This window comes from Chanodichthys erythropterus, chromosome 9, assembly GCF_024489055.1.
Source record: "Chanodichthys erythropterus isolate Z2021 chromosome 9, ASM2448905v1, whole genome shotgun sequence".
NCBI classification, from domain to species: domain Eukaryota; kingdom Metazoa; phylum Chordata; class Actinopteri; order Cypriniformes; family Xenocyprididae; genus Chanodichthys; species Chanodichthys erythropterus.
Window position 1 is genome coordinate 319,205 of NC_090229.1, and position 26,826 is coordinate 346,030.

At 42.4% G+C, this 26,826-nt stretch overlaps 1 protein-coding gene across 2 annotated transcripts; it reads right to left on the reverse strand.

Annotated features, from left to right (window-relative positions):
* Positions 1-442: 442 nt before the first annotated feature.
* LOC137026727 (cytosolic sulfotransferase 3-like) lies at positions 443-26,826 on the reverse strand. 2 transcript variants are annotated; one of them, XM_067394160.1, is made up of 8 exons: positions 26,458-26,824; positions 25,915-26,053; positions 14,417-14,545; positions 6,737-6,837; positions 6,195-6,321; positions 5,905-6,002; positions 5,643-5,817; positions 443-5,562 (listed from the first exon to the last, which is right to left on the reverse strand). In XM_067394160.1, the coding sequence occupies exons 1-8, from the start codon at positions 26,479-26,481 to the stop codon at positions 5,450-5,452; spliced, it is 906 nt and encodes a 301-aa protein (XP_067250261.1). In that variant the 5' UTR covers positions 26,482-26,824; the 3' UTR covers positions 443-5,449. The 2 variants fall into 2 exon arrangements, with proteins under 2 accessions (XP_067250261.1, XP_067250262.1); XM_067394161.1 differs by lacking the exon at positions 14,417-14,545 and having other exon boundaries at positions 26,458-26,826.

Here is a 26,826-nt window from a genome sequence, read left to right on the forward strand (position 1 = left end):
AGACTGACTAAAAACAACTAAAGACATAGTAGTTAAAAAGCAGCAACTGCAGGGGCTAGCTCATCAATGACATTTACACTTCAGTCAGCATAATCCAAAGAAAAGGAAAGAGAAGATTTATTTAAATTTCCAGGTTTCTCAGAAGCGGTTGCACACGTAAAGCCACCACCAACACTGCTCTGATGATAGCTGCAGCTTAAATACTCTCTTTCCCTTCCCATCATCCAATCACAAATGGATTATTGAAGTAAGGTGGTAACATTTGGTCTGTGGGGAGACAGAGAGAGAGAGAAAGAGAAAAACACATGCAAAACATACTTGGGCACGACAAAAAAAACCCCTTACAGCTCTGGAGTCAAGTCAAGTCAAATTTATTTATATAGCGCTTTTTACAATTGGTAATTGTTTCAAAGCAGCTTTACATATTAGAAGCACAGAAAAAAGAGAAGTGGTTAAAAATAAGCTGTACAAGCAAGCGTGGTAATATGTAACATATACAAGATGGTGCTACATTAAGCCAATGTCGGCTGACTCCCAGGGGTGGAAAAAAACCCCTAGGAGAAAAACCCAGCGTGCTAACACTGGGAAAAAAGTCCTAGGAGGGAAAAAACCCCTTGGAAGATATATATAATATATGTAAATGGATATGGAGATCAAAATCTGAATTATACATTTTTATTATAGAGATTAAAAATAGATTATATATAAATATATGTAAGCGGATACGGAGATTAAAAATCTGAATTATAGATGCAGCCAGAACTGGATATGTAGGCCCGTTGACTACGTTGTAGTCAGGTCCAGACACAGGTTCTCCATCTGATCTGGATACGGCCTGGATCCAGCACCCGGCAAACCTCAGGATAAGCAGAGAGACTGATATTAGCGTAGATGCCATTCTTATTCTGATGTACAGGTATATCTAGTGTTATAGGAAATGTTCTCGGTTCCGGTCGACCTAATTATTGCAGCGTAACAATCCTTTAACGGATTTGAAAAATGTTAATGTATTGATAATGTGTTATGTGTATGCAAGAGCAAAGAGATGTGTTTTTAGTCTAGATTTAAACTGACAGAGTGTGTCTGCTTCCCGAACAATGCTAGGAAGATTGTTCCAGAGTTTAGGTGTTAAATAGGAAAAGGATCTGCCGCCTTCAGTTGATTTTGATATTCTGGGTATTATCAACTGGCCTGAATTCTGAGATCGGAATAGACGTGAAGGACTATAATGCACCAAGAGCTCGCTTAGATATTGGGGAGCTAAACCATTTAGAGCTTTATAAGTAAGTAGCAAGATTTTAAAATCTATATGATGTTTAATAGGGAGCCAATGTAATGTTGACAGAACTGTCAAGTCAAGTCAAGTCAAATTTATTTATATTGCGCTTTTTACAATTGGTAATTGTTTCAAAGCAGCTTTACATATTAGAAGCACAGAAAAAAGAGAAGTGGTTAAAAATAAGCTGTACAAACAAGCGTGGTAATATGTAACATATACAAGATGGTGCTACATTAAGCCAATGTCGGCTGACTCCCAGGGGTGGACAAAACCCCCTAGTAGAAAAACCCAGCGTGCTACACTGGGAAAAAAGTCCTAGGAGGGAAAAAACCCCTTGGAAGATATATATAATATATGTAAATGGATATGGAGATCAAAATCTGAATTATACATTTTTATTATAGAGATTAAAAATAGATTATATATAAATATATGTAAGCGGATATGGAGATTAAAAATCTGAATTATAGATGCAGCCAGAACTGGATCTGTAGGCCCATTGTCTCCTGGGCTACGTTGTAGTCAGGTCCAGACACAGGTTCTCATCGGATCTGGATACGGCCTGGATCCAGCACCCGGCAAACCTCAGGATAAGCAGAGAGCATGATATTAGCGTAGATGCCATTCTTATTCTGATGTACAGGTATATCTAGTGTTATAGGAAATGTTCTCGGTTCCGGCCGACCTAATTATTGCAGCGTAACAATCCTTTAACGGATTTGAAAAAATGTTTATGTATTGATAATGTGTTATGTGTATGCAAGAGCAAAGAGATGTGTTTTTAGTCTAGATTTAAACTGACAGAGTGTGTCTGCTTCCCGAACAATGCTAGGAAGATTGTTCCAGAGTTTAGGTGCTACATAGGAAAAGGATCTGCCGCCTTCAGTTGATTTTGTTATTCTGGGTATTATCAACTGGCCTGAATTCTGAGATCGCAATAGACGTGAAGGACTATAATGCACCAAGAGCTCGCTTAGATATTGGGGAGCTAAACCATTTAGAGCTTTATAAGTAAGTAGCAAGATTTTAAAATCTATACGATGTTTAATAGGGAGCCAATGCAGTGATGACAGAACTGGGCTAATATGGTCATACTTCCTAGTTCTAGTAAGGACTCTAGCTGCCGCATTTTGGACCAACTGTAGTCTGTTTAAAAGCCGAGCAGAACAACCACCCAGTAGAGCGTTACAGTAATCTAGTCTTGAGGTCATGAATGCATGAACCAACTGTTCCGCATTTGTCATTGAGAGCATATGTCGTAATTTAGATATATTTTTTAGATGGAAGAAGGCGGTTTTACAGATACTAGAAACATGACTTTCAAATGAAAGATTGGTATCAAAGAGCACACCCAGGTTCCTAACTGAGGACGAAGATTTAATGGAGCACCTGTCAAGTGTTAGAGAGTATTCAAGGTTTTTTCGTGAGGAAGTTTTTGGTCCAAAGATTAGGATATCAGTTTTTTCTGAATTTAATAATCATCCAGTTTTTAATGTCAGCTATGCATTCTGTTAGTTTTGTGAATTTGTAGGTTTCGTCAGGGCGCGAGGAAATATAGAGCTGAGTATCGTCAGCGTAGCAGTGAAAACTAACACCATGCTTCCTAATTATCTCTCCTAAGGGCAGCATGTACAGAGTGAAAAGCAACGGTTCTAGTACTGAGCCTTGTGGTACTCCATATTGAACTTGTGATCGATACGACATCTCTTCATTAACTAATACAGACTGATAACGGTCAGATAAGTAAGATTTGAACCATGCCAAAGCAATTCCACTAATGTCAATATAGTTTTCAAGTCTTTTTAAAAGAATGTTGTGATCGATAGTGTCAAAAGCAGCACTGAGATCTAATAACACTAATAGAGAAATACAGCCACGATCGGATGATAAGAGTAGATCGTTTGTAACTCTAACGAGAGCAGTCTCAGTACTATGGTATGGTTTAAATCCTGACTGGAAATCCTCACAGATTCCATTTCTTTCTAAAAAGGAGCACAGTTGTGTTGAAACTGCCTTTTCTAGTATCTTTGACAGAAAAGGTAGATTCGAGATTGGCCTGTAATTTACTAAATCTCTCGGATCTAGTTGAGGTTTTTTAATAAGAGGTTTAATAATAGCCTGCTTAAAAGTTTTTGGCACGTATCCTAGTGTTAAAGATGAATTAATTATATCAAGAAGTGGACCTACGACCTCTGGAAGGATTTCTTTCAGTAGTTTAGTCGGCATTGGGTCTAACATACATGTTGTTGATTTTGATGATTTGATAAGTTTAGATAATTCTTCCTCTCCTATAGCGGCGAATGATTCTAGTTTTACCTCAGGGACACTACAGTGCACTGTCTGAAGCGAAACTGTAGACGGTTGCATGTTTATAATTTTCTCTCTAATATTGTCAATCTTGCAAGTAAAGAAGTTCATAAAGTCATTACTGCTGTGCTCTTTGGAAACGTCAGCAGTTGAATCTCTGTTTCTAGTTAATTTAGCCACTGTGTCAAATAAATACCTAGGATTATGTTTGTTTTCTATGAAGAGATTTGAAAAATAAGTAGATCTAGCATTTCTTATAGCCATTCTGTACTCAATCATTTTTTCTTTCCACGAAAGGCGAAAAACTTCTAGTTTTGTTTTCTTCCAACTACGTTCAGCTTTTCTCACAGCTCGTTTTAGAGCCCGAGTGTGCTCATCATACCACGGCGTTGGATTAGTTTCCTTAATCTTCTTTAGACGTAAAGGAGCGACTGCATCTAATGTGCTGGAAAAGAGAGAGCCAATAGTTTCTGTTGCAGCATCGAGTTCTTCTAAGTTGTCAGGTATACTAAGGCGATGAAACTGCTCGGGGAGATTATTTATAAAGCAATCTTTAGTGGTATAAGTGATGGTTCTACCATATTTTTGGCTGGGTGGTGGTTTTGTAGCCTTGGCTAACTGTATTATACACGAGACTAAGTAATGATCTGATATATCATCGCTCTGCTGTAGAATTTCAACAGCATCAATATCAATTCCATGCGACAGTATTAGATCTAAGGTATGATTACGACAATGAGTGGGTCCTGACACGTGTTGTCTAACTCCAATAGAGTTTAAAATGTCTGCAAATGCCAATCCAAATGCGTCTTTATTATTATCTACATGGATATTAAAATCACCAACAACAAGAACTTTATCCGCAGCCAGTACTAACTCTGATAGAAAATCAGCAAATTCTTTGATAAAGTCAGTATGGTGGCCTGTATTCAGTAGCCAGCACAAATGTCAACTTACATAATGTTACATAAAGCACCATCACTTCAAAGGAATTATATTTGAAATTCTTTTGAATGATTCTGAATATATTACTATAAATTACAGCAACACCTCCCCCTTTGCCTTTCTGTCGAGGATTGTGTCGATAGTCATAACCTTGAGGACTAGACTCATTTAAAATAATGTAATCGTCTGGTTTTAGCCAGGTTTCTGTCAAACACAGCAAGTCTAGTTTATTGTCTGTGATAATTTCATTTACAATAAGTGCTTTTGAAGAAATAGATCTAATATTCAGTAACCCAAGCTTTATCATTTGTTTATCTGATTTATCTGTGATTTTCAATTTTTGAACATCAATTAAATTTTTACCCTTAAAAGGTTTCGGAAGTTTTTTGTATTTACTAGTTCGAGGTACAGACACAGTCTCTATGACTGGACATAACAATGACCACAAAAATCTTATACAGAGATAAAAATAAATCCAGATTGTGAGCGCACCAGTTGGTTTGCCAGGTAAAATACAAATATGTGCAAAATGTCATAGTTACCTGTGTCTGACATAAAAACTATGATAGTCATATTCCTATGAAATTTTAAATAACAAATAACACAAACACAACATTTTGTTTTATTTCCATTATGTTTTATTAATTTATTTGTTAGTAAATAGAAATGTAACCTTGTTGATTATAATTAAAGTTGCATTGTGTAATTTCTGGGCCACTACTGGTACCATAATGACACATTTCTGACATTGTTCCTTTAAACAGACTGGTAAAAAGATAGAAATTATATTTCACAGAAATTGACCTATGAATGGCTTACTTATAATTTATTTAATAATTGGACAAATTTCTATAAATTGACTATAATTCTGTCAGACACTTGATTATTTATTTAGTTACCATGGAGAAAAAACTCAAGTTAAATCTCAGTGCGAAACTTGACAGTGGTATTCTTCATCTTCTCTTTGAAGACCTCATCAAACTGTTCATTTTGTGCCACAGTGAAGTGATTTTTCCAGTCTCCAACTTTACCTTTTGGAAAGAAAAGATTAAAGCAAGTTAAAGAACAGAATTCAGAGGGACTAAATGAGATGATTCAGTAGTTTATAAACCTTTTCGCATAAAGGGTGAGATCTTGAAATCCATGACTGGGAGTGTGGAATAGTTGGTCATCTTGTTCTGTTTCATGGCATCAAACTGAACCCCCTTTGTTATTTTCTCTCTCTCTTCTACTGAGGTGGACAAACCCAAGAAAGAACACAAACGTTCCACCTCATGTCCTGTGTCCTGAAAAAGACATGGGAAAATATACACTTTAGACACATTTATCATACTGATTTTATGCTTGATAAAAATGTAACTTTATGAACTTACTTCAACCAAATCCTCGTAGAACAAGTATAGCAGGTTAGAATAAGTCTGTTTTTTCTCCCACCATCCAATGACATGGTCGTACCAAGGACCAAACACATCTAGGAAGAAATGTCTGATGTTAAATCAAATTTCAAGTGACAAATTTATTGATTTATGTAGGGGTTGCACATAATAGCGAAACTGAAGATTTTTAAAAATTTAATTTATTTTCCCCAGATTTTAAAATGGTTCTTTAAAAAGTTTGACATTGTAACTGACTTAAAATAGACATAAAGAAGTCTTTTTCTTACTCTTTCCTTCCATAAATTTCTGTAAGAAGGTGTTCCAGTCTCCTGGTTCAGGCTGTGCCATGTTCATTCGATCAAAATGAAAATATGAAACTGCATTGTCTTTTGCATTCCGAGCTACATACACAATCTAGAATGAGTGAAAAAACATGAAACAGGACATTAAAATGAGAGTTTACTACACTTTTTTAATGAAGTAACTTTATTTAAAGATTAGTATGTTGTAACAGGTATACTTTTGCATGAAGAAAACAAATGATGAAGAAAAATGGTTATATCAAAGATAAGTAAAACCACATTTAAAATGTAAAAAATAATGTTAACAAAACATGAGGTGCACTTTAAATATTTGGATTATTAGAAATAATCAGTACCAAATTTCTCTAAGTAAAGCAACAATTTAGACACAAAAATGTCTTTATATCACCACCAACATTTTTGTTCTTTAAATAGTTCAAGTTGTAGTTTTTTTTAACAAACAGTTTTAATAGCAATGTACCACAACTGCTAAACATTTTATTTCAATAAAACCCCATATATTCTACCTTTGAGTTCTGCTCCCAGAAGGACCTTGGCACAAGCTGAACAGGTAAATGAGTTTTGATGAGACGAGGAGACGTGGGCAGATTATCAGCCAGTTCTGTTCCTGAAAAAGTTAGTGAAAAATGTGGTTCTAAATTTAGTTCTAAATTGGGTGTCCTAGTGTCACTCAGCCAAGACATGATCTAATGTCACTACAAAATAGGGGCTACTGTACGTTAATACATACAGAAAAATTAAAAGTTTGTGTTTTAAAAACAAACAAACATTCCCTTAGTTCTTAACGTAGGATAGTGCAGGCATCGGCAACTCTGATGATGACGACGGTCAGTATTTTTTCTCTTATACCAAGGGGTCAGATTACTAATCATGGAGGAGGGATTTTTTTAATTATAATTTTTATTATATTTTTTAAAATTATAACTATGTACAAAGCCCAAGATCTGTCCATAACAATGAAATGAAAAAGAAGAAAACAGTTATTACAATCAAAAGGGGGTGGGGGATTGCAAGGAAGTGTGTCACTCTGATTCCAGATTTATCGTAATGCAGGTGTATAGTATTTTTTGCTTTGGAGTGTGTTTGTGTAACAGGTCATTTTTAACAACGCAGACAAAATGCAATGCAGACAACAGACCAGTTATATTTGCTTAATATAGGGTCATCATGTATCTGTTTTGCTGGGGCTCTTTAATGCAAGTTTATCATATTTTTATTGATTGTTTATTTGTGGTGTGACTTATATTCATGAAAATGATGGTTGAGGAGTGGATAGAAGTGCCCCAGTATTGCATTAGGTCAAGGTATATGCCTGAATGGTATAAAGTAGGATAGGAGGCTCAAAATGAGATCAGCCTCAGGTTGTGAGAGAGAATTCTGAACAAATCTTTGAGGTCTTGTAAGAAGTGTATGGATTTTCTAAATTTAATGTCTATTTGCAACAAAAAAATTGATCATAAGCAAATGTCTTTAATGGAGAAGTTGCAGTGTAAACCAGGTGCTATAGCATATACTGAGGTTGTTTGTGATCATATGCTTTGTAGATTACCAGTAGGCCTCAGTAAATTAATAGACTTGATGGCCAAGTCTGATGGCCAGCCAATTTGCATTAGAAGCTACTTTCTTTGACATATAGCTTGGTATTTACAAACTACCCTTGACACCTCAACTACCTCTAGTGTATCTATTAGAGAACCAACAAGGCAGTTATAAAACTAGAAATTCCCAGCCACACGCTGGGAGGGAAAGCTGCTCTAGTGTGGATTCCTCTGTTACCATCAGTTAGCAGGACAATGTCCCACTCTAAGTGTTAAAGGTGTAGTAAGCGACTTCTGAGAAACCGATATTTGAAATTGACACCCAAACAAACACACCCCTATGCAAAAGAAACACACCCCTCCCTTCATTGTTACAAACACGCTATGCAACACAGGTAATGACTAACAGCTGGCGCATCAGACAACTAGCGCAAGTATGGATAAATCAGTTGTGATACAACAACAGCATACAAAAGCATATTTTGGTTCTGTGAAACACAGCAAAAACAATGTCACTCATGTATCGAGCAGAAACAAAGCAACCTCTGTGTCCATTTTCAGGCCTTCCCACTTTCTAACGTCTCTCCAGTGCTAGAAAGCTTTTCTTAGCTCTTGCCTGATTGTAACCCTTCTTTTTCCAATTATATTCCTCTGAACTTTTCCTCTTTAGTAATATCTCTTTCTACAGTCTTTCTACACGTGTCGCTTGCTCACTCTCTCTCGTCCTCTATCATGAGTATATATGCCCCCTCTTGCTGATTGCCTTCAAGTTTTTTCTGATTGGTTCGATCAACTTATATTTTTCATTAGCTCCTGCACCACTCAGCTAATTATACTCTTTTTTTACATTTATTACAGATGCAACTCGACAGTTTTGGTTAAGTCATACACTGATGAGCCACAACAATTAAAACCACTGAGAGGTGAAGTGGATAACATTGATTATATCATTACAATGCAACCTGTTCAAGGAGTGGGATATATTACAAAGGGAGTGAACAGTCAGTTCTTGAATTTCATGTGTTGAAAACATGAAAAATATGCAAGAGAAATGAACTGAGTGAGTGGGCCAAATAGTGATGGCTAGAAGGTCACAGTCTCTTTAAAATGGTAAATCTTGTGGGGTGTTCTTGGTATGCAGTTTTTAGTACCTACTAGGGCTGCCGATTTAAAATATTAAATGTCACAGATGTACAATATATTTACTGTGTAATCCACAATTTTGAAGAGGGGGTCAAAATGACAGTTTTCACCTGAGATTTGGAGCCAATTTACAGGGGTATAAAAATGACTTTAGAAAATTGCAGCATCATTATTTTATTTTTACACAGAGATTGGTAGGTCTGTTAGTAAAATCTGTTGAGTTTAGCAATCTTTGTTGCATTATATGTCAATGATGACAGTTCAAAAATGGCAAAAGGCACTTGTGTTTTTTGCCTCAAGTTTGCATGCATCTTAATATCCTTTTAGATTCTGGTTCTTAATGAACTTTCCTTTAGATATCTTTATTTTAAAGGCCCTCGATGGTTCAATCCAAGAGATATGGAGATCTTAATGTGGCTCCATGAGTAAATTGGTGAATTGTACACATTTTTGATGGTCAAAAACAAAATGTGGGTCACTTTGCATACAGCTCATACTTTTTTTATTTTAAGGAGGAATATCTGAAGAACAAATAATTTTGAAACTAGAAATGTATCTGTTTCTCTATCAACACAATTGCATAGAATATATCTGAGTGCCATAAATATTCCTTTTCCAAAGTTTGCATGCCTGTAACTCTAAAAGCCTTCAAGATATCTTAATATCCTTCTAGATTCTCATTATTAATAAACTTTACATAAAAATCTTAATTTTCAAGGCCCTATATAGTTCAGTCCCATAGTTATGGGGATCTCAAAGCAGCTCCATGTTCAAATTGTTGAATCTTAACAATTTTCAGTGTTTGAAAACCAAATGTGGTTTACTTTGCACACAGCCGATAGTTATTGTGTTTTAAGATGAATGTCTGAAGAATAAATAATGTTTAAACTAGAAATGTAGCTTGGGGGGGGGAGTTAAAGAGTTAAAGAGACTGTTAAAAAGTTGGATTCTCATGCTAAACATGGCCAAAGTTTCAAAACATGAGTTGGAATATTTCTGTGCCAAAAATACTCTTCCAAATCCTCATAAACTTCGCAATCTTTTTTTTGAATATGGGTTTTTGTAACTTCATTAAGGTCAGAATTCCTTGTATGGGCACTTCTCCTGGAAGAGCATGTGCACACGTCGACCAGAGCGAGAGAGCAAGAGCACACCCATCAACGCGCATTCAGCTTTACGGAAGTCGTCGGCAGCCCTGCACAGGACTTGCTTGAGAAAGATTTATCACTTTGTTTTTAGACCACAAAATTAACAATGTCACCAAAGAAGTGTGTTTTTGGTTGTGAGGGAAAGATAACCTTGCTTTCCAAAGAACCCAGTGTTAAGTGGAGCTGAGAGATTTGTGCACGCGCATTACATTGATGCGCTCTCAATATTTGTTATTAAAATAACCATAGAAACTGATAGTTGCAATAACTTTTTTATTGGTTAAAATGAATGGAGAATATCTTGTGTTTTTCCGTGACTGCTCGAGCCCTCAGGATCGGCTCTTATGGTTTTATAAACAAGGCCCAGTTCTATGCTGGATTTAAAGATAGTTTGAAACTGAAAGATGGAGCGGTCACAGTGATAATGATCCCGGAATGATTACGAGTCAGAACCGCAGGTGGTGAGTAAAACTGCTTCAAATGTCTGTTTTGTTGGCAATAGGTGCCTAAGTGCATATAATGTAAACAACACGAACGTAGTGAATTCATAAATTCATTATTCATCATTCACTATACGCTATATTCATTATAGTGATCCAAAAGTTATCCAGGGATAATGTGATGGGGTATTGTGTGTGTTTAAATACTTTTGTTTAGCTGACCATTGAAAGCTTATTTAGATCCACTCACACGACATGCCTCCAGGGGCTCGGCTGTTTTCAGAAAGACTCGGTAGAGTGTACGTATCTTTTATAAATATGATAAAACTAAAGACTTTTCGAAGATATGAATGATGCACTACTACTCTATAGGTACTCAAGATTAATATGAGATTGGCAGAAACTATGTGTGATACCCCCCTTTAAGATATCTTGAATACTTTTAGAGTTACAGGCATGCAAACTTTGGAAAAGCAATATTTATGGCACTCAGACAGGTATGTTCTATGCAATTGTGTTGATAGAAAAACACAAGAACATTCTAGTTTCAACATTATTTGTTCATCAGATATTCCTCTTTAAATGAAAACAGTATCAGCTGTATACAAAGTGATCCACATTTTGTTTTTGACCACTCAAAATGTGCACAATTGACCAATTTACTCATGGAGCCGCATTAAGATCTCCATATCTCTAGGATTGAACCATCGAGGGCCTTAAAAATGAAGATACCAAAAAGAAAGTTTGTTAAGAACCAGAATCTAAAAGGATATTAAGATATCTTTACTATTTCTTTAGTTACAGACATGCAAACTTGAGGCAAAAAACACAATTAGTGCTTTGTAGTGAATTCCAGGGCCCAGTTTACGGCCGGGCCCCTCTCTCTCCGTAACAGTGGACAAAGGTTTGCTACATTTTGATTGGATCTTGGTGGCCTAACACAAACAAACTGTTCAACGCCATCAGATAAAGATGGAAGGACAACATCCAGACCTCTCTCAGAGGGTAAGAAGAAGACCTCTTGTACCAAGCCTGGGAATGACAAGACTTCTCATTGGTCCACAGGCAGTTATTACCCTTCACCCATCTAGTCACTACTTCCTAAAGTTGGCCAGAGACTGCCATAAAAATTCCTCGGCACCTTAGCAGCAATGGGTGAAACAAAGAGAGATCACAAAGATCCATCCGAATCCATTCAAAACTATGTTTGAAAACCTTAGAACTGATGCAAACTACACATCCATTTCATACTTATTCACAGAAATAAGTATTCTCAGTGACAGCTATTTGTAGTGCAACCTCTGATGCAAATTCAGCTGTTAATGTACAATTGAATGACAGTTCAATCTTTTTCCATCATGTTTAGTCTCTATTTGTTTAGAATATTGCCAAAGGTATTCTGGTGGTGGTTTGGAAAGTGAGAAATGCATTGGTAAACTTTAAAGACACTGTAATGACTTCCAACTTTGTGCTTTATGCAAATGAGTTCCACAGGGGAGAGAAGGGTGGGCCATACTGTGTGTGTCCCCTCTGATGCCAGCAGCCAATCACAGCACTCGAATGGAGAAGCGCCAAAATGCAATCTCCTCCTCATCGGAAAGGGATAAAGGTACCCTTTCAACAGACACTCCTTGTTCTGAGTCTGCCCTTCAAACAGGGAAAGACATAACAGATATTGTTCTGAGTCTGCCCGTCAAAGGGGAAAGACACAACAGATACACCGTTCTGAGTCTGTCCTGCACGGGGAAAGACATTAACAGACACAACACCGTTCTGAGCCTCTGGTCCATCCAGAAGAGACAACAACAGATCCCATGATCTGAGCCTACAGCTTGTGAGGCAGCAACAGAGACGACCACATTCTGAGCCTCTAGCTTGTGAGGAAAGAGACATTAACAAACACTACGTTCAGAGTTTCCATCCAGCGAGACAGTGACGACATCTGCAACAAGGTTAAGCTCAGGAGAGCAAACCATCACTTCAAGGTACCTTCATCTGCGTGTTCCAGATTGTTAAGGACCTTCTGCACCTATGCCAGGGCCTCGTCTGCGTGTTCCAGATTTTAGGACCCTTTGGTGCTCTAGGAGATCAGCATCCCACAGAGCTTCGTGTTCAAGACTGTTGAAACAGATTCTGGCTCCTCTCCCCACTGCATTGTCACCCGGCACAACCAGTGGAAGACGTCATCGTCATCGGACTCGACCAAGTGGAACGTAAATATCACTTAACCAAACCTCTTTCCAGAGACCTTGGCATTGTTGTATTTTATCAGTATATAATTTCCTAATTTCCATTAGATGTAATATAGCTGATGTTAGTTAATAACAAATAATCTCTCGTTTATTTGTTTGGTGCATAATAAGGTTCTCCACCTTATTATTTTCAGAGAAACAGTTTATCTTTCCCTAAGATAACGTAACTCTTCCATAGCCACACTCAACTTAATCACTTGTATTCTATGTATCTTATGCACTTTATTCCTTTATCATTCATGGTATTCATTTAGTAGTTGTGTTAGTTATTCTTGTTTATCTTTTTGTTAATAAAATTTATTTTATTACACTTGTGTCTTCCTTGTGCTGATAATACAGAAAAGGGCTCTACAAGTTAGCAATTTCACCAATCTTTCAAATAAATCAGCTGACCACTTTACATTAATTCTAAATGAATGAAAGCCCCTGTTGGGAGTGTTCTCATACTGCCAAGGTAACAGACCTTGACTGGTGGCCTGAACTAGGGAAAAAGGGGGAAGTGGTCATCTGATGTACTCATAACCACACCTTAAGAGACGTGTGATCCAAAATCACAACGTCAGCAGTGACGTGAGTACCAATCCCTATTTTACTTTGTGTCCTTTGATGGACAAAGTAAAAATCACTACAGCTTTTTGACATTTTTGAACTGTCATTGTTGGCATATAATGAAACAAAGATGGTAAAGTTAACAGATTTTACTAATAGACCTAACAATCTCTTTATAAAGTCATTTTTACACCCCTCTAATTTGGCAAATACAAAATAGTGGATTACTCTTTAAAAATACATCTGTGACATTTAACATTTTGGCTTTCATAACTATTTATGTTTGTCTGTGTACAAAAAAAAAATATTAACAAAATGAAAAATTTGAGCCGGCTCAAGCCTCTAGTTGAGTTGACATGGAAAAACCAAGTAAGGTTGGGCGATATGGCAAAAAAATAAAATATTGAATTTTTTTTAAATTTTTATTTTTTCAGAACGATTGACTGATTCACAATTTTTTTTTCTGATTTATTTATTTATTTTAACTATTCAACTTAAAATGTAACTACAATATGATACAAGTAACATTCTCTTTATTAGTCATCTGGTTAAAAAAAAATTCTATTCCAAGTGCACCACACCTGAAGTGATCAACATGGTGTAAATGTAAAACAAATGACTTATTTATTAAATCTTTGTAGAAAATACGCATGAAATATGAAGGCAAATGTTATCTCAAACATATTCTATATACTCAGAAATCATATAAAATAAGAAAAATGCTACATATTTCTGAGCCAAAAAGCAATATCAATAAATAACACCAGTAACATATTATTTTTAACAGCAAATGCTTTGTAAAAACAGAAAATAACAGCACCTTTCAGCCTGTCACCATCATGCAAACATGAAATATCAAACATACAGTAGTAGTTCTTTATAGGTTTTTGCATTCCATTACGCTATTTTTCCTATTGTTCTTATGTTTGGCGGACATTTGGTTGATGCACTCATGCCTTGCATCTTTTGCAGCGTGAAGCGGCATTCTAAGAATGCAGTGGTCAAGTAAAAAAAAAAAAGTTCTACTAAAAAAAGTTAATTTTTAAAATTGTAAAAAAAAAAAGAACGAAATGAAACTGAAATTCAGTGAACACTCGTTATAGTGTGATCTCTGACCTGATGGTATAATATGAAAACACGACTCCAGGAATGGCACTCTCATATGGATAGGCTGGGAAGTCTGGCGCTCTGAATCTCCCTTACCAAAATACAGCAGGTCTAGAATATAAGAAACCCAGGTGGTACCTAGAAGAAGAATGGAGAGTAGAATTCTGCATTATTTTGTGTTTGAAATCTTAGGTAATATGTACTACATCTAATGTTTTTATTAACAAATTAAAATATATTAATAAAAGCTGGATGATTTGAGGTGCTAAATGGCATGCAAATCATTTTAAAACATTGTGTGGTGGAGAAAATGCTATATTACTGTTACTACCAATAAAGCTCTTTCTGATTATGCTATGTTAGACACTTAGTATAGTCTGATTTACTTTTTGGGTATATAATGTTACTCACGGTAAATCAAGAAAACAAGAGATTCAAACAATAAGACTAACCGTGTTGAGCTATATAACAAATTATAGTTTTCTGTCAACAAAAGTATCCAAACAGTTGCTCACCTGTCTAATAAAACATAATATATTAAAGTGACTATGATTTCACTAAATCAACCCTCCCTTCCTCTCACAGTGGGCAGGGTGGCCTGCATACCCTGATTACCCTGAAACCAAACTTCCACAAGTTTGTCAGATGAAGACATTTACATCAGCAGCATTTATTCAGTATTCATAAACTTGTCAGTCCAGTTACCATGGAGAGAGCAGTAGAAATACTATTATTACTAAACACCAGAAGAGCTCTAGTAATCCATTCAGGGTGTTCCCCTGCCTTTGGACTGAAATGCTGGGATAGGCTCCAGTATCCCTGCAAAACCTAAATTAGATACGGAAATTGGAGAATGAACGAACTGACCAGAAGTGGTGTAAAATTTATTGAAGTTTTACAAAATGTGTAGCTTGTGTATGAATACTTCAAGTATAGCAACAACAGCCCATTTTAAGGGAGACCGGGGATGGAAGTAACACTTTTTGTTTGAGCATCACTAACTCAGTGGTTGTTTAAGCTAGATCTCTAGCTGAAGATAGATGTACCAATGAGAGGTAATTTGCACAGCATCTAATTTATGCATGAATGATTCAGAGAGAATCATTCAAGCTACAGGAGGATCTGCATACTGTAAGTGTTTTTGTGTTGTTTCTAGTTTGATTTTAGTGCTGTGTAGTTGCTAGGAAGTTTGTTTACTGACTTCACGTGGCAAATCGCGTTTGTTCTCGTTTCGCTCCGAGCCAGTAAGGCATGGCCAAAGCCAGCTTTACTATTTAAACAGTTGTAATTTAGCATTTATTAGAGAGAATCATTCAAGCAGGAGGATCTGCGTACTGTAAGTGTTTTTGTGCTGTTTCTAGTTTGATTTTAGTGCTGTGTAGTTGCTAGGAAGTTTGTTTACTGACTTCATTGTTTACTGGCAAATAGCGTTTGTTCTCGTTTCGCTCCGAGCCAGTAAGGCGTGGCCAAGGCCAGCTAGTACTTGGAGATTTCAACATCCATCTAGACAAACCTCTGCTGACTTCCACACTCTGCTTGCCTCATTTGATCTCAAGCGAGTGGCCACCTCAGCTACCCACAAATCAGGTAACCAATCTACACACTCTGTGGCTCCACCGACAATGCACTGATTACTCCACTACACACCTCAGACCACTTTCTCATCACTTTTAATCTCAACCTGACCCCTAACTCAACACTCACTCCACCACATGTTACTTTTCGGCGAAACCTACGCTCCCTCTCACCATCCCACCTATCCTCTTTGGTCTCATCCACACTTCCTCCCCCTAATCAGTTCTCATCACTGGACACTAACAATGCTACTGACACTCTTTGCACCACTCTAACATCTTGCTTAGATGACTTCTGCCCCCTTTTAACCAGACCAGCCCGCGCCACCCCCACTGCCCCCTGGCTCTCTGATGTTCTCCGTGAGCATCGGTCGAGACTCAGGGCTGCAGAGAGGAAGTGGCAAAAATCTAAAGATCCTACTGACCTTAGCTCATATCAGTCACTCCTTTCTTCTTTCTCTACAAATGTCTCCAATGCTAAAACCACATACTATCACACTAAAATTAACAATTTGACTGATTCCCGCACACTTTTTAAAACCTTCTCTTCTCTTCTTTGCCCTCCTCCCCTCCCTCCCACATCAACTCTTACAGCTGATGACTTTGCCACATTCTTCACACATAAAATAACAACCATCAGCAGCCAATTCTTCACACAACACACTGACAATAACATCTTAACAAAAAACACACAAACTCCTCCTTCTCCATGCTCTCGGAGGCAGAAGTTTCAAAACTCATCCTTTCCAATCACCCTACTACCTGTCCGTTAGACCCTATCCCCACTCATCTTCTTCAGGCCATCTCCTCCTCAATTCTACCTGCACTCACTCACATTATCAATTCTTCCCTTCATACTGGAACATTTCCCACAGCTTTTAAGCAGGCTAGGATTACCCCACTGCTTAAAAAACCCACTCTGAATCCAGCCCTTTTGGAAAACTACAGACCAGTATCCCTTCTTCCTTTCATTGCTAAAACACTTGAGAGAGTTGTATTCAACCAACTGTCTACTTATCTCACACAGAACAACCTCCTTGACGACCACCAGTCTGGTTTCAAGAGTGGCCACTCAACTGAGACTGCCTTGCTCTCAGTCACTGAAGCCCTGAGACTGGCACGAGCGATTTCAAAATCATCAGTACTCACCTTGCTGGATCTGTCTGCTGCTTTTGACACAGTTAACCACCAGATCCTCCTGTCAGCACTCATGTCGAAGGGCATCTCGGGAACCGCACTCCAGTGGTTCAAGTCTTACCTCTCAGGTAGGTCCTTCAGGGTATCTTGGAGAGGTGAGGTGTCCAAGTCACCTCATCTTGCTACTGGGGTACCTCAGGGCTCAGTGCTTGGACCACTTCTCTTCTCCATCTACATGTCATCACTAGGATCTGTCATTCAGGAGCATGGTTTCTCCTATCACTGTTACGCTGATGACACACAACTCTACCTCTCATTCCAACCAGATGATCCGACGGTTACTGGTCGCATTGCAGCCTGCCTGACAGCCATTTCTGCCTGGATGAAGGACCACCACCTTCAACTCAACCTTGCAAAAACAGAACTGCTTGTGGTCGGTGCCAACCTAACACTTCGTCATAACCTTTCAATTCAACTTGGGTCATCAACCATTACTCCTTCCAGGACAGCTAGGAACCTTGGACTGGTGATGGATGATTCTTTAAGCTTCACAGATCATGTTGCGACAACGGCCCGGTCCTGCAGATTTGCCTTGTACAACATCAGGAAGATTAGACCCTTCCTATCGGAGCATTCCACACAAATTCTTGTCCAAGCTATTGTTCTATCCAGACTGGACTACTGTAATGCTATCTTGGCTGGCCTTCCAGCATGCACTGTCAAGCCTCTACAACTGATCCAGAACGCTGCAGCAAGACTGGTCTTCAACGAACTGAAGAGAGCGCACATCACTCCTCTCTTCATCAGTCTGCATTGGCTGCCAGTAGCTGCTCGCATCCAATTCAAGGCTCTGATGTTTGCCTACAGAACGACCGCTGGCTCTGCACCACTATATCTTAACTCACTACTTCAGACTTATGCGCCCTCCAGAAACTTGCGTTCTGCAAGTGAACGGCGCCTTGTGGTGCCATCACAAAGGGGCACAAAATCGCTCTCACGGACCTTCTCCGGGTCTGTTCCTGGCTGGTGGAATGGCCTGCCACGTTCTATCCGAGCAGCTGAATCTTTAGCCATTTTCAAAAAAATGCTAAAGACGCATCTTTTTCGCCAGCACTTGACCTAGTAATAGTACCACTTACCTTGATTTCTATTTTCCTTCCATCTATCTGTGTATTTTATAAAAAAAAAAAAAAATTCCTTGCTACGAGCACTTTACTGTCATAACTGTGACTTCACTCAGCACTTATGTACTGTTGTTCTCATGTTGATTTGATTGATTCTACTATTCTCATTTGTAAGTCGCTTTGGATGCTAAATGACTAAATGTAAATGTAAATGTAATGAACTTTATTGAAGAACAAAGAATCAATTTTGAATAAAATGAACAATTTAAAGTGACAAAAAACATTATATTGTGTTTCTTTAAGGACTTTTTAGCACAAAAGCAACTGCTGTGTACGGAAGCCCTAAACGGCCATGGATTATTATTATTTTTCTATCTTGTTTTCTCGTGATCACAACTAAATTTTCCCGTGATCTCGAGATAACAAAAGTTGTTTTGTTGTGATCACAACTTAAAAGTTCTTTTTACAATGACTGATTCTGAAACACACTGTTCCCTTTCAGTCGGTCACGTTCGACGTACGTCAGTAGTGACCGACGAATTGGGATATCGCTTAGAGAGCCCTATCATCTTCGTGTAAACTAAAACAAGCCAATGGAATTGGCGTGCGATATTTGCATAATGCGCACCGCCCCCGACAGGTGTATATAAATAGGAAGCAGATGCAATCGCACTCTGTCTTTCGCTTCGGAGCCATTCACTGGTGTCCTATTTAGAAGACTCCTTTCTTCGTGTGTTTTTCTCACTAAAACACTGCCTCAGAAGAGGATCTGCAGCGAGCTTTGGTGCTGGTGAAGAGGGCACGTGCAGCGAGGTCGCGAGTGTCTGAGGAGCCGAGCTATAAGCTCTAAACTGCTGTTTTCACAGCAACACAAAAAAGAGTGTGTGTGAGGCAGCGATTTGGGCCGGTTCCTCGGTGTGTCAGGGAGTGGTGTACCTGACACATCGCGTCGCTCCCTGGGTGCTTCAGCACGAGTGAGTTGACTTCCCCTTCTAAAAGAGCTTTACAGACGAACCCTGACAGTATGTCATTTCGTCTGTGCGTTACTGGGTGCGGTCGTTCCCTGGTCCCTGCTGATGGGCACAATCGCTGCATCTCGTGTTTGGGCGTTCAGCACGCTGAAGCAGCGTTTGTGGATGGTTCATGTTCCCATTGCGGGAACATGACCATCGCGGTGCTGAGGTCGAGGCTCTCCTTCCTGAAGTCTCAGGAAGCGCGAGTCCCCTCTCCTATGCCGCGTACGACCGTTTTTTCCGGCCCCGGGAACCGGAATGACGGTACGGCGCTGTATAGGGAGGGCGACCTGAGGATAACGGTCAGGGCTCCCCCGTCGAGCGGAAACGCTCCGCGAGCCCCTGCCCCCTCATCAGCACCGCAACCCATCCTGCCGCCGTTGGTTTCCGCTGGGCCCTCTTCGGACTGTCCAGCCGTTACCTTTGGTGCGCCGGCGGAGGATCAGATGTCGATCGCTGCGTCGGAAGGCGAGTTTGAGTGTTCGGGGGAGGAAGATCCGGACGCGCTGCCGCCCTCCGGGACGGCAGCGTTGCCCGAATCGGATCCCGAACTCTCGGCTGTGCTCTCCCGGGCCGCCTTGTGTGTCGGGCTCGAGTGGAACCCTCCACCCTGTCCCGGCCCATCGCGGCTGGATGATTGGTATTTGGGGGCGGGTCGCGCTGGCCAGCCCCAGCGTCCCGCCCCAATGCCTTTCTTCCCGGAGGTGCACGATGAGGTGACCAGGTCTTGGCAGACACCGTATAGTGTTCGTTCGAGGCCTGGCCCCCCGTCCGCCTTCACCTCCCTGGACGGCGGGGCAGCCAGGGGGTACGCGAGGATCCCGCCAGTCGAGCGGTCTGTTGCGATGCAACTGTGTCCAACGGCCGCTGGCTGGCGTGGTGAGCCGCGTCTCCCGTCCCGGGCCTGTAAATTCTCAGCCGGTCTGACTGAGAAAGCTTACAGTTCCTGTGGGCAGGCTGCCTCTGCCCTGCATGCGATGGCGCTTTTGCAGGTCTACCAGGCAAAAGCGCTGTCGGAAATGCCCCAGGAAGGTCCTGACCAACAGCTGCTGGGGGAGCTGCGCGCTGCCACCGACCTCGCCCTCCGAGCGACGAAGGTGACAGCACGCGCTGTTGGTCATGCGATGTCTACCTTGGTAGTCCAGCAACGCCATCTCTGGCTGACCCTGGCGGACATGCGGGATGCCGACAAGCAGAGGTTCCTAAATTCCCCCGTGTCCCCGGTCGGCCTATTCGGCGACGCGGTGGAGAGCTTCGCCCATCAGTTCTCCGCTGCACAGAAGCAGGCTGAGGCTATCAGTCACGTTATGCCACGGCGGTCCGCTGCTGCCTCCACCCAGCCGCCCGTGGCTCAGCCTCAGTCCGCTCGTCGCCGAGGGCGCCCGCCTGCATCGTCCTCCGCCCCTGCTAAGACGGCAAAGCAGCAGCCTACACCAGCCAGACAGCAGGCAACGGGCAACCTGGAGGGGAAGGATCTTGCTCTTCGGGAGAGTTTTCCACCATCTCTCCCACCCCCGGAGGAGGGCCGGGGGGAATTTGTGTTTGTCTGTCTACCGCCGCTGGCTCTCCGGATTCCAGCGGTACCCACTTTTTCACAAAAAGAGCAGTTTCCTCAAACTCCAGGTCACAACAAGGGGTGTCTGTCAGTGTGCCAGGCTCCGCCTCGCCGCTGACAGCTCCCCCCCCATTCGCCAGCAGGTGGCAGTGTGATGGTGCAGACCGCGTCCCGTGCGCGGTCTCCCATGCACACTGCTGCCTCGCAGAGTCTGACCCCACTCCGGGCCGCCCCCAAGCTGTCCGGGTCGGGTCCCTCTCTGCCTTGCTGCCCCACCCCCGGTGCGTCTGTGGTGCCTTTGGTCCTGCTGGCTCAGTGTCTGGAAGCGTGGAGCACGCTCCCCAGCCTGTCCAGTTGGCTCATTCGTACTATCAGACTCGGCTATGCGATTCAGTTCGCCCGGCGTCCCCCGGTCTTCAGGGCTGTCCACTTCACTCCGGTGTCGTTGGACAGTGCTCCTGTTCTCCGGGTGGAGATTGCTGTCCTCCTGGCGAAGGGTACAATCAAGCCGGTCCCTCCAGCCGATATGAAGTCGGGGTTTCACAGCCCCTACTTCATTGTACCATAAAAGGGCGGTGGGCTACGGCCAATCCTGGACCGTCCCCAGGATTGGTTTGCAGCAATAGACCTGAAGGACGCATACTTTCATGTCTCGATTCTGCCTCGACGCAGACCCTTCCTAGGTCGGTCTGCGTTCGAGGGTCGGGCATGTCAGTACAAAGTCCTACCCGACATGGTTGTAGCTCCCAACCGGTTGGGTCTTCAGGTCAACTGGGACAAGAGCAAACTCGCCCCCGGGTAGAGGATCTCTTGTTTCGGTCTCGAGCTAGACTCGGTCGCACGGACTGCGCGTCTCACCGAGGTGCGCGTCCAGTCGGTGTTGAACTGCCTGAGCTCGCTCAAGTGCAGGACAGCGGCTCCACTGAAAGATTTTCAGAGGCTCCTGGGGCATATGGCATCTGCAGCCGCGGTAACGCCGCTCGGATTGCTTCATATGAGACCGCTTCAACACTGGCTCCGCGGCCGGGTCCCGAGATGGGCGTGGCAGTGCGGCACGCTCCGTGTCCCCGTGACACCGAGCTGCCGTCGCACCCTTATCCGGTGGTTGGACCCTTCGTTTCTGTGGGCCGGAGTACCCCTCGAACGAGTGTCCAGGCACGCTGTGGTCTCCACAGATGTCTCTGCCACGGGATGGGGGGCCACGTACAACGGGCATGCAGTGACAGGTCTTTGGACGGGGCCTCAGCTGCATTGGCATACCAATTGCCTCGAGTTGCTAGCGGTTCGTCTTGCGCTGGCCCGCTTCAAGGAGCTGTTGTCAGGCAAGCACGTTCTAGTCCGCTCACTAAGCATTGCGGCCGTTGCGTACACCTACCGTCAAGGTGGTCTACGCTTCCGTCGCATGTTGCAACTCGCCCGCCATCTCTTGTTGTGGAGTCAGAAGGATCTGAGGTCCCTTCGGGCCACTCGTGTCTCAGGTGTGCTCAACCGTGCAGCCGACGAGCTGTCACGGCAGCATCTACTTGCGGGCGAGTGGCGGCTCCACCCCCAGGCGGTCCAGCTGATTTGGCAGCGGTTCGGCGAGGCCCAGGTAGTCCTGTTTGCCTCCCCGGAAACTGCCCTCCGCCAGTGGTTTTATTCCCTGACCGGCGGCACGCTCGGCACGGATGCCCTGGCACACAGCTGGCCCCCGGGTCTGCGCAAACATGCGCTTCCCCCAGTGAGCCTTCTCGCACTATTCATGTGCAAGGTCAGGGAGGACGGGGAGCAGGTTCTGTTAGTGGCTCCGTACTGGCCCACTCGGACCTGGTTCTCAGACCTCATTCTCCTCGTGACAGCACCTCCCTGGCCGATTCCTCTGAGGAAGGACACCCTGACTCAGAGACGGGGCACCCTGTGGCACCCGCCTCCCGATCTGTGGAACCTCCACGTGTGGTCCCTGGACGGGATGCGGAGGTTCTGAGTGATCTCCCGCAAGCGGTCGTAGACACCATCACTTCCGCTAGAGCTCCTTCTACTAGGAATCTCTACGCGCTGAAGTGGAACCTGTTCGTCGAATGGTGCGCCTCTCGCCGAGAGGACCCCCGATCATGTTCGGTCGGATCCGTGCTTTCCTTTCTGCAAGATGGGTTGGAGCGAAGGCTGTCTCCCTCCACCCTCAAGGTGTATGTTGCCGCCATTGCCGCACATCACCATGCAGTTGAGGGTAAGTCCCTGGGGAAACACGATCTGATCGTCAGATTCCTGAGGGGGGCCAGGAGACTGAATCCTCCTCGCCCTTCCTCCGTACCCTCTTGGGATTTGACCCTGGTTCTCACAGCTCTCCGGGGTCATCCCTTCGAACCTTTGCAATCAGTCGACCTGAAACTAATGTCTCTTAAGACGGTTCTTCTGGTTGCATTGGCTTCCCTGAAGAGGGTAGGGGATCTGCATGCATTTTCGGTCGACGAAACGTGCCTAGAATTCGGGCCCGGTGCTTCTCACGTCATCCTGAGACCCCGGCCTGGATACGTGCCCAAGGTTCCTACCACTCCCTTCAGAGATCAGGTAGTGAACCTGCAAGCGCTGCCCTCGGAGGAGGCAGACCCAGCCCTAGCTTTGCTCTGTCCCGTCCGCGCTCTGCGCGTTTACGTGGACAGAACGCGAAGCTTTAGGACCTCAGATCAGCTCTTCATCTGTTACGGAGGCCAGCAGAAGGGAAAGGCTGTCTCCAAGCAGAGGATGGCCCACTGGATAGTGGATGCCATCGCCTTGGCGTACGAATCCCAGGGCGTGCCTTGCCCGCTCGGGTTGAGAGCCCACTCCACCAGAGGGGTGGCCTCTTCCTGGGCGCTGGCTCATGGCGCCTCGCTGACAGATATCTGTAGAGCTGCGGGCTGGGCGACACCTAACACGTTCGCTAGGTTTTATAGCCTACGTGTAGAGCCGGTATCCTTGCGTGTACTCGCATCCACTAGTCGGTAGACGTGTTGTACCCACTCTAAGTGTCGGCTTGCAATGCCATTCCCGCCTCTGGCCGGATACGTGCATACTTTCACTCCAGTCGCGTTCCCCGCTTGGCGAACCCTGTCGAGTTCCTCCGCCTCCCCCTTCGGCTCGGACATTGCGGAGTGTCTGATGCCAGGCCTACATCCGTCGCTGACGCTGTCTGTTGGCTGGGGCCCATATGTCGTGACCCCTCTACGTGAGCGGTCCCATATGTGTATTTTCCACGGTTTAAAACTCCCTACGGGCCGAGTCCGTGTCTTTCCCTTAGCAGAGCCAGCTCTGCTGTCACCTGTCAGATGAGTCTCCCCCTAACCAGGTGGAGCCATCCCAGGGACTCCATATGCGTACTGCCCCCGGGCCAGTCCATATGTGTATTCCCACGTAAACTCCTCCCCCGTTGGGTAGGTAGTGGTCTCCGCAGCGTCCCTTCGGGTTCGCTTTCCCAGTGTGTCTAGTTTACTTAGTGGGTAGTGGTAGACAGCAGTAGACTCTCTCGGTGTAAGCTCGCCCCTTCACCGCCAGCCGGTGCTATGGGCGGCTGAGCTTGCGCTGGGCACTGGAAGGGGTTTCGTAACTGTGGCGCTTTAGTTGGGATCCCAATTCGTCGGTCACTACTGACGTACGTCGAACGTGACCGACTGAAAGGGAACGTCTCGGTTACGTATGTAACCCTCGTTCCCTGAAGGAGGGAACGGAGACGTACGTCCCGTCGCCACAGTTTCTGTACCCTCGCTGTAGTGCGGACACCAGTTGTCTCCTCAGCGAAAAACAGAGTGCGATTGCATCTGCTTCCTATTTATATACACCTGTCGGGGGCGGTGCGCATTATGCAAATATCGCACGCCAATTCCATTGGCTTGTTTTAGTTTACACGAAGATGATAGGGCTCTCTAAGCGATATCCCAATTCGTCGGTCACTACTGACGTACGTCTCCGTTCCCTCCTTCAGGGAACGAGGGTTACATACGTAACCGAGACGTATTCTACTGTTGCTATAGTAACGAACACATATCCACATATGGATATTTCAGCAAAATGTTTACCTCACTTAATAATAAAGTTTACAATACACACTGTGTGTGTTTGTATGATTGTTCGTGTGTGTACTGTATTCCTGTTACATCAGGGTTCAGTTACTAGCTAATTGCTATCCACCTATTTTTGTATGAATTTTGGGATATCACATAAAACAAAACGCTTGATGGAAATGCAAAGACGCATATAAATTCTATAAAAGTGCACACACACTCACAAACACAAACTTATGTGCTCAGTTGAGGCAGATAATGTTTTTACCTGATAAGACATGCACATAAATTATGATGTAAACACATTTACCACATAAATCCTTTGATGTGCAACAAAAAATTCACATGACTTTGCCTTAACAGGAGATGTGATTGATAACTGGACTTATTGAAATCATCATAAGGAGTTGATTATAACATTTTTAATGAACTGTTACAACTATCCCCACCCAAAGCAGCCAAACAAAGCTAACTGTTTTAGCATGTGGGTTTGAAGTTAGCATGAATGCAAAGCATCAAATTAAACTAGAGAAACAGCTACTTTAGATTATGTAAAACAAATAACTGCATCTGCAATACAGTGATTGTTTGGCAAAAATAATCGTGATTTTTATTTATTTATTTGTCATAAAATCTACAGTGCTGCTCACAGTCACATGCCACTTCTGTGAGCTCAAAAAGGTGATGGGAGTGTATGATATTGTTGACATCACAGCTCTTACTGACTTGTCAAACTGAAAAATCCACTGAACTAAATGAGATATACACTATAATGTTTAAATGTTTGGGGTCAGCAAGTTTTTTTTATGCTTTTGAAAGAAGTCCCTTATTCTCATCATGGCTGCATTTATTTAATCAAAAATACAGTAAAAACAGTTCTACAGTGAAATATTGTTACAATTAAAAAAAAGCTGTTTTCTATTTTAATATATTTAAAAATATAATTTATTCCTGTGATGGCAACACTGAATTTTCAGCATCATTACTCCATATTTATCTTATATTTATATTTATCTCCTATATTTATCTTATATGATAGTTTATATAAGATCAGTGGTCACATCACATGCTGGCTAAATTACCCTCACCTGCTTTGGGGTAAGTGGCGATCAGAACGTCATCAGGTCTTGCTTGAAATTTTTTCACCTTTTCCCAGTTGTCAGTGAAGTAGTGGACCATAGAAATACCCTCAAAATCAAACAGTTCAGGCCGACTGGGTAGTTTCATCTAAAGTGTTAAAAAGTCTCAGGTTACTGTTGCTGTGGTTTCACTGCATTAATTCCTGCATAGGAATAATCAGTTTTTTTCAGGTTATTTAATTAAGCAATAGGTGCAACAATACATTTCTGGAAAAAAATATAAAATTCAAAACATACATAAAGAAATGTATTTTTAAATACAGCATTTACAGACCCTTACAGACCCTTTATGAGCTCTGATGGTATATGGTTTGAGTACAGTTAATTTACTAGTGCCTTTGTGATTTTCTAACATGTGATTTTCTATTTTCACACTTTCTGTATTTTCTGCCAATTCCCATTCCCAAATTTTTACAACCAAGGGTGAATGAAGCAGCTTTTGATTTTTTAATGTGATTTTCTTCAAAATATTTAAAATATGTATTTACTCACTGAGGACGAATCAGGGGTTTCCATTATGGTGAAAAGGTGCTCCTTTTGTTCTTCTCTTCTGCTCTGCTCAAATGTTTCTTGAGGATATTCTGCGTTAAGCTACATTCTGTGCTGTCATGCAATGCTTCTATCTACAAATCACAGTTTATCTTGTCCTTCCACCCTGGTCCCCCTCCCCCGCCCCCGTACTTTGCACTCAACATGAACCAACCGGTTATTCAAGTTCAGAAATTCTACACTCAATACACTTTTCCATAATGATAATCACAGATGTAGTTTCTCGTATACTCTCTATTCTCTCTCTCTCTCTCTCTCTTCCCTCTTTGTTCACTTCCCAGTGCTAGTGGGGCCCCTCAGGTACTGGCTTTG

Coding starts and splice junctions, on each gene's coding strand:
- LOC137026727 (XM_067394160.1), bottom strand. CDS start 26,481: ATGGAAACCCCTGATTCGTCCTCA. Junction 6,838..14,416: donor TTTTCATATTATACCATCAG/GTCAGAGATCAC, acceptor TAACTTTTTCAG/GAACAGAACTGGCTGATAAT. Junction 6,322..6,736: donor TCTGGGAGCAGAACTCAAAG/GTAGAATATATG, acceptor CACTCATTCTAG/ATTGTGTATGTAGCTCGGAA.